The sequence below is a fragment of the Aethalodelphis obliquidens genome, unplaced genomic scaffold (assembly GCF_003676395.1).
Source record: "Aethalodelphis obliquidens isolate GAN/ISIS:26980383/991018 unplaced genomic scaffold, ASM367639v1 scaffold50, whole genome shotgun sequence".
Taxonomy (NCBI): Eukaryota; Metazoa; Chordata; class Mammalia; order Artiodactyla; family Delphinidae; genus Aethalodelphis; species Aethalodelphis obliquidens.
Genome location: NW_020837994.1, coordinates 12675707 through 12684052, shown reverse-complemented (window position 1 = coordinate 12684052; position 8346 = coordinate 12675707). Strand labels below are relative to the sequence as shown.

The following is an 8346-nucleotide window of genomic DNA, read 5'->3' as shown; positions in this document are numbered from 1 at the left end:
AAAAAAAAAAAAAAAAAAAAAAAAAAAAAAACCCAAACTGCAAGTTAAACTGAGTGGCTCTAAAGTCTGCTATCCTTCTCCCAGCAAAACTACATGAGACAAAGGAGGAAAGGTTCTTTGACCTCCTACATTAAAATTAAAGTATAAATCCTACCTTGTGTAGGGATAGCTGCCGTTCCACAAATTCTGACACATTCCCCCAAATGGTAGAGACTTCTGAAATTCAAAGGAAACAAAAAATAATTTATGAGAGCACCCCTGTAATAGTATCTTAGTGCTAATAAATTAAAATATAGGGGGCTTCCCTGTTGGCGCAGTGGTTGAGAGTCCGCCTGCCGATGCAGGGGACACGGGTTCGTGCCCCGGTCCGGGAAGATCCCACATGCCGCGGACCGGCTGGGCCCGTGAGCCATGGCCGCTGAGCCTGCGCGTCCGGAGCCTGTGCTCCGCAACGGGAGAGGCCACGACAGTGAGAGGCCCGCGTACCGCAAAAAAATAAATAAATAAAATAAAAAATGTAAATGCAGAATACAATAACAGTAATTTCTAGTTAATTTAGAATTAACAGAAAATAAGGTCATTCTCCAAAGTTAATTTTCCTGGTAAGTAAAGCTACCCCTTTAAGTTCCCAAAATGTGAAGGAGGCGGAGGAAGAGGATGGGGGAAAGGGAGGAAGGGAGGAGGGGGAGGGGAAGAAGAAGAAATTTCTGAAGAAAATCTTCCTAGAATAAAGGGAAATCTGTCACTCCTTTCCCTTTATTCTATAAATAGAGTTAACCAAGTATAATATAGCCTTTTATTAATGACCCATTCAACAAACCTCTAAGGGTCTACTCTAGTATCTGATTAACATGAACATTCATTCTTGCACCATTCTATAACACAGGAAGACGGCCAGGGGCCACTAAGGCATGAAAGGCTGTTGTCTGTACACTAACTGTTTCTGTACTTCTATTTTGGCTAAATTCTTGACTCTGCTTTTCACTCTCATTTGTCACTGTTGGCCTCCAGCTGTTGCTTCTTTCTGCTACTAGTACTTTGCACTTTCTGCTTTTGAATGGTCAAAGGGAGGCCTTCTAGGCTTCTTTTCTTGTTCTGAGCTGTGTTCCCAAAAAACTGTGGTAGAAAAATAAGTAGTTGCCAATAACTCAAGTGTTAATATATGATATGAAGGTATACTCTAGTTATAACTAATATTCATAAATATAGAAAACTATGTCTGTATTGACATTTCCATTCCAAACCTAGTCAGGAGTTTATTACAGATACGTTTCACTGATGAACTCTTGACAAATGAAAAGAGTGTTATGTTTTAATTCTTAAAGTAAAGGATCAAGAACAGTGGCATTTACCAGGTTGCCACCTCAGGTCATAGATGCAGTTGGGGACAAAAACCAATTCTTTCCCCATTTTAGAAACTGCTGGATTTATTGGTATAACTGTTTTCCCTAATGGTGCAAACCACTACCTACAGCAGAAAATTGCAGTCTTTTAATCCAGTATATCAGGGTTATTAATATTTTTAATATGCCAGAGAAAGAGCAGGTTAGGCAACAAGAAGTAGCAGTGACTCTTATGAGCATCTAGGAACAAGTTGGGTGATGGAAACTTACTCAGTCACCAAGAAAACTAGGGCTGCATGCTACAGTGAGCCAAATGCCAAGATTCTGCCCTTCACTCCAAACCACGGATATACAGTTTACGATAATCAGGTATTTCTTCTATTCCATCCCATCCTACTGCATTTCCCACTGCTCCTCTCCCCCGCAGACAAAAGGATTCTACTGCTGGCTGCTAAGAACTAAGAAGGGATTTCAAACAGTCCCAACTGTTTTCTGAGTTCAAATTTTCATCATGACTAAAAATATTATTAATTCACTAATGATACAGAATCCCAATATCCAGACGTACATGGAGACTTTTCAAAGCAAAACTCTGAAGCCTTTCACCTAGACTCATGATATGAAGCTCAAATTTCAGGAAAACAATCTAACCAAAGGAAATGATTTAATTAGGGCCAGGAGAAACTAGATAGCTTGCAACCAAACCCTAGTGGAAAGACTTGACTGAGCTTAATTAGAAATTTGAAGACTGTCTTTCCTCATTTGAATGATACATTCAAGTCCCCTGTGTCCTTTTACTCTATAAAATCTAATAGGCAAAGTCATATAAGAGCAGAGTTATTATTCTAAACTGAAATCTGATATTTTTCACTGAAGGAAAAGGAAAACATGTACAAGATTTCCTTTAGAAAGTTTTAGACTCCTGCAATTCAAATGGAATAGATTTGGAAATCTTACAGACTGTGATTTCTAACTTTGATGTTTTCTATATCCCAAAGTGTCAGAAAAGGTATCACTAAATCTCAAAAGAAAAATAATTTTAATCCAGTCTAAAAAGCAAATTAAAGAATATGCTTTTTAGGAAAGCTGAGGTTATTATTTATTTTAATCAAATACTGAAATACCAAGAATCACAAGAAATAATCCCTGAACATACCTTCTATATTCAATTCAACCTTCATCTGACTTCAAATTCTAAACATTTTGTGCATTCAAAACCATATTTTTAAAGACAGTGCCAAGTGTATTCCAAGCAGGAATACTGTACCTTATATATAATCATTATAAAAAAAGGGCCAAGTGCCCATTATGTAAATTATAGAATAATATATACTTGAAATAGATATTAATATGAAAAGACAAGCCCCCTGACTTTATAAAACATCTTCTAAAATTAAAATACTGATATACAAACACAGCAAATTATTACAGAGTGATTTGGACAAGGAAACGTATTCCCAGAGCACAGTACAGTGGAAAAACCAGTGTGCTGTGTGTCTGAAGACCTACAGCCTTCCTGCCTTCATGGATTGCTGGCTATGTAGTCTTCAATAGTTTCAACCAGTTCACATCTGTAAAATGATGATGGTACCCTCTAAGTACTATAACTACCTAATATTAAACTTTGGTGAAACATATGAAAGCAGCAGGCCTTAACACACACAATGATGAAAAATTAATTTGTGTGTTTTGCTGATACTGGGAGTTTATCTTCATCTCCTTTACAGTGGGTCATTTGTGAAAGTTAAGTAAATAGTCATTTGACTTTTGCTTCTGTCATTCAATCAATAAAGGTCTTGCTGAAATCACCAATGGTCTCCTTGTCAATAAATTCAACGGACTTGTTTAATTGTTCACCTCTCTGACCACTCCCTCCTCCTTTAAGCCCCTGTCCTTTTGGCTTTTGTGAGACACTACTCTCTCCTGGGTTTTCTTCTTACCTCTCTAGGTATTTCTTCTCAGTCTCCTTTGCAAGCTTACCTTCCTCAACCCAGGAGATGTTAAATGTTGGAGTTTCTCAAGACACAACCCCAAGCCGCCTTCCCTTTTCACTCTATACTTTCTGCCTAAGCAGTCACATCTATGCCCAGGGCTTTAACGACCACCAATATGCAGATGACCCCAAATGTTTACTTAGAAGCCCAGACACCCTCTGGTCTTTTGAGGTTGCAGACCTGTGTACCCAAATGCCTTCTTGGATATCTCACAAAGACACTTTAACTTGGATTTTTCCTTCCCTTAAATGTTGTCCTTTTCCCAGGGTTTCAATCTCAACAAATGGTCCCATCATTTACTCAGTTACATAAGCTGGGGACTCAGAAGGCATCCCTGAAACTCCCCTTCTCTGTCACCTCTATATCCAGGCCATCACTATAATTTGTAGTTTTTCTCCAAATAGCCTTTCAGTCTGCCCACTTCTCTCCATTTTTACTGTTACCAATTCAAACCAAGAGTGAATTCAGATGACTCATTCCCACTTAGGTTACTGTTATAGGCATTCTTTACCCTCCAATTCATTCTCCACATTGCCACCAGACCAGTCTTCTCAAAATGCAAATTTGACCATGTCATTCAGCTCCTCCTTTAGCTCCACTCAAAACACTTAACAGCTTTCCCTCAGGCTGAACATAAAAGCCAACATCCTTAACATGACTTATAAGGCCATGCCTAACCTGACCCCTCCATTTCCCTCCAGCCTCCTTTACGAACACATTCCCTAGTGCAGCTATAGCGCTACAGAGCATGTTGACCTTCTTTCAGCTCCTCAATCACACCATGCTCCCTCCCTCCAGAGCTTTTGCTCTTGCTATTCTCTCTGCCAAGAACACTCTCCCCTCCCCTCCACTCCCTATTCAACTGATCCATTTCACCTACTAAATTCTGAAACCTAGCAGGACGCTGTGGGGCCTTCCCAGCGACAAAGCCCCCACCCTCTGTGTCCCCTGCCTATTGCTTGTAGGAAAGCTTTAGCCTCCTAGGCCTTCCCCGAGTTCCAAAGAGCAAATTTAATCAGAGAAGTGAGAAAATGCAAAAACGAAGGAAAACAGTCAAGCAAGACAAAATAATAAGAGTTTAGCCATAGGGCTTCCCTGGTGGCGCAGTGGTTAAGAATCCGCCTGCCAATGCAGGGGGCATGGTTCGAGCCCTGGTCCAGGAAGATCCCACATGCCACGGAGCAACTAAGTCCGTGTGCCACAACTACTGAGCCTGTGCTCTAGAGCCCACGAGCCACAACTACTGAAGCCCGCGTGCCTAGAGCCCGTGCTCCTCAACAAGAGAAGCCACAACAATGAGAAGTCCGCGCACTGCAACGAAGACCCAATGCAGTCAAAAATAAATAAATTAAAAAAAAAAAAGAGTTTAGCCACAAAGCAAAGTCAAGAACTTTCAGTTCCTCTTCAAGGGCTAAAGATAATGTCCTGAGCCATATCCTTGAGTTGTTTTGCAGATACTAAAAGCCCCACCAGGTGGAGGAAGTTAACTGCATGCAGACCACAAGCATGTAGATCCCAGACAGGTTGGAATTAGAAGGTTGGTGACTGATATTCCCGAAACATCACCCTGTTACCTCAACATCAATGAAGCATAGAATCATACACGAGCTGAGCATGCACCCTGCAACCCTCTCCCTCACACTGTCTTTAAAAACCCTTCCCTGAAAGCCAACGAGGAATTCGGTTCTTTTGAGCATGAGCTTCCCATTCTCCTTGCTTGGCCCTGCAATAAAGGCTATACTTTCCTTCACCACAACCTGGTGTCAGTAGATTGACTTTGCTGCACATTGGGCAAATAGACCCAAGTTGGTTTCATAACAATTCCAACTCATTCTTCACATCTCAGCTCAAATCTTCCCTTCTTCAGCAAATCTTGACACACACCTCCATCCTCACCCTCATTTAAAGTTCTCATTGTACCATGCACCTCCTTAGTAGCACTGACTAAATGTAAATTTATATTTATTTCTGTGACTACTTGGTTAATGTGTATCTTCCCCATTAGATTGTAAATTCCAAGGTTTTGCTCAACGTCAGTCCTCTAGTGCCCAGCACATAGTAAGTTCTCAAAATACTTGAACTGAAGAAATTATATATAAATTTACAAATATGGAAAATATTTAAAAATCCATAAAGCCATTATTTTAAACACTTCTTTTAGAATTAACAGGAAAAATAGGAGTGATGAAGGGGAAAGAGAAAGAAGAGGCATGTACTCCTATTTATTTTGTCTCCTAAGATTGTTTGGTTAAAGCCTAGGCATCATCCCTAAGTTACAATGACTTAATAGCAATAATAGCTTGCATTTCTGGAGCACCTTTCTTCCCAAGGGCTCCTGTTGCTTGCAGACAGATCTCAGTGTCACTTTAGGGTCACTTTTTTAAGAAACTATGTTTTTAACCAAGCCTAGTAAGTTTTCTATGAGAAGATGTCGGGTCTTCTTCCAAACACCCAGTTTTTTTTGTTTTTTTCTTTTATCTCACTTTCTTAACACAACCCCAAGATACCACTGGCAACAAAAGTAGCCTTGTCTTTGCATGAATTCTGAGAAGGAGCCCTTTGCGGTGGTTGTTTTAGCTAACGTTTATTGAGCACTTACTCCGTGCTAGTCCGTGAGCTAAGCCCTGTGTATACATTATCTTGTTTAATCAAAGACCCTCAGCTGGGGCTTCCCTGGTGGTGCAGTGGTTAAGAATCTGCCTGCCAATGCAGGGGACACCGGTTTGAGCCCTGGTCCCAGAAGATCCCACATGCCACAGAGTAACTAAGCCCGTGCACCACAACTACTGAGCCTGCGCTCTAGAGCCCGCCAGCCACAACTACTGAAGCCTGTGCGCCTAGAGCCTGTGCTCCGCAAGAAAAGAAGCCACTGCAATGAGAAGCCCATGCACGGCAAGGAAGAGTAGCCCCACTCACCACAACTAAAGAAAGCCCGCTGTCAGCAACGAAGACCCAAGGCAGCCAAAAGTAAAATAAATAAATTTATAAAAACCCTCAGCTGGCCCCTTTCTCTCATTAAAGAAGTCAATAAAGAAAGTGTATTTGGACGTCCAGCGTGAGGCTGCCAAGGCCACACGGCCACTCAAGGCCTGCCAGAGACAAGGGATAGGGAAGAAGGTCTCCGCCTTGACCCCCAAGCAGGTAAAGGTTCATTCCCAGGGCCCCCTGCCCCATGTCGCTTACCCTCCTTGCTCAGCGAGGGCAGCGTGTGCATCATGTGCCTGCCTAGGTCCTGCAGGGAAGGGACGATGGTGTCCAAAATCTCCAGTCCCCAGTCGGCTGGGTCTTCAAAGTGTCTCTTTTCTTCCTTCTTTATATGGAGTTTACACAAACGTGATTTTCCCACTCTCCTGGGAAATTTGGATGTGTCTTAAAAATAAAAATGACCAAATCTTGATTTTACTTTCTTTCTTAAACTTTTTTTTCTCGCCGTCCCTCCCCCACTCTGGCTCTCCCGGAAAGGCTCCCACTACAGGAACTCAGAGAGCTGTCTGGCGCTTGAATCAGAAAGTGCAAATCCAAGCCCTCGGGACCACCAAGTGAGAGTGTTTGCCGGAGCGGTGAGCTAGGTAGGGGGACCAAGGGAGGGCAGGCCAGTCAAGGGGAGGGAGGAACGTGTTGCTAGGACGCGACAACGGCTTGCTCCGTTGCCAGGTAGTCAGAGTAGGGCCTCGGCCCCGCCCCCTTAGGTGGATCAGGTCGGGTCCCAGGTGGCCCGGGTGATTCCGGGAAGAGATTGGGAAGTAACTTAATGTTTTTAAACTTTGTTTTTTCCTTACCCTCTTACCCTGAGCAGAGAAGAGACTTGGTCGCTTTTGTAATCACCTTGGACAAAATCTGGGAAAACCTTTTGCCCCAAGTGATGGACTTCTGAATCTCTGGGTCTGTTTGAGGGTTTGAGTGTGAGCTGGAATTTGTTTCTCGGGTTTGATTTTTCCTAGGCTCCCCTCATAGGAAATGGAGGGCAGCAGGTTTGGGGAGGGAGTTGACTTTTTTTTTTCATTACAGTCATTTTTTCCCCCTTCCTTTTACACTTAACCAATCTCATCCTGTAGAATTGTTTTCATACTCTCTCCTCTGCTGATAATGAAGTATCACAAAGCAAACACACCCATGTAAACCCCATCCAGATCAAGAAATAGAACTCCATCAGTACCACAGAGACGCACTTCATTCCCCCACCAGGCATTATTCCAACAAATACTATAAATTAGTTTTACCTGTGTTTGAACTTTTGGAATCATACAGTATGTATTCTTCTGTGTGTGGCTCTGTCACTAAACGTTGTGAGATTTCTCTGTGGTTTCTGCAGTAGCAATTTGTTCATTTTCAATGTTGCATGTTATTCCTTTGTGTGACTATGGCACTATTTATCCATTCCTCTGTTGAGGGGATGTGAGTTGTTTCCATTTGGAGCCATTAGGAATAATGTTGCTGCAGACATTCTTGAACACAATTTTTGATGCACATATGTACTCATTTCTGATATGTATATAACTAGGAGTAGATGACTGGGTTATGAGAAATGCAGATTTTAACAAATAATGCCACACGGATTTCTAAAGTGGTTGTCCCAATGGTGGGAGGGAAGAACTTCCGGCACGTAGTGTTGGCAGAGACCATAGATGCTCTGGAGCCTGCAATGCACAGGGCAGTCCTGCACAGTGAAAATTGTTCCACATTCTGCACCATTTTTCATATCTCATCAGACTTCCATGTAAGAAGGAAAAAAATAAAAAGGCTGCTTATGAGCCTAGAAAAAAATCCACTTTACATGTAAATACAAAGAAATTTTTGTTCAATTTCAATATAACTTAATTTCCTAAGAATTTAAAATCCAAGTAAATTGGGGGGAGACTACGCTCTTTTTCAGGATTTAAAAAGAATTCTTCACCAGTTAGGAAAATTATATCATCATCATCAATTAGGCTGGTGGTAGCTGAGTAGCCAACACACCTGAACTAAGCTGCATTTGTAGCTGTTGCATTCAAAGTGATTCTTCCTATAGA

The 8346-nt window shown here is 41.8% G+C and overlaps 1 protein-coding gene across 1 annotated transcript in view; it reads right to left on the bottom strand.

Moving 5' to 3' along the window:
• The window catches only part of CCDC81 (coiled-coil domain containing 81), a 37438-nt gene extending 30779 nt beyond the window's left edge, over nt 1-6659 (bottom strand). The window contains exons 1-2 of the mRNA XM_027083610.1: nt 6521-6659; nt 155-216 (exon numbers count right to left, since the gene is read on the bottom strand). Coding sequence (XP_026939411.1) covers nt 155-216; nt 6521-6554 — 96 coding nt within the window. The 5' untranslated portion in view covers nt 6555-6659. The remainder of the gene's footprint in view (nt 1-154; nt 217-6520) is intronic.
• Between the last annotated feature and the right edge of the window lie 1687 nt (nt 6660-8346).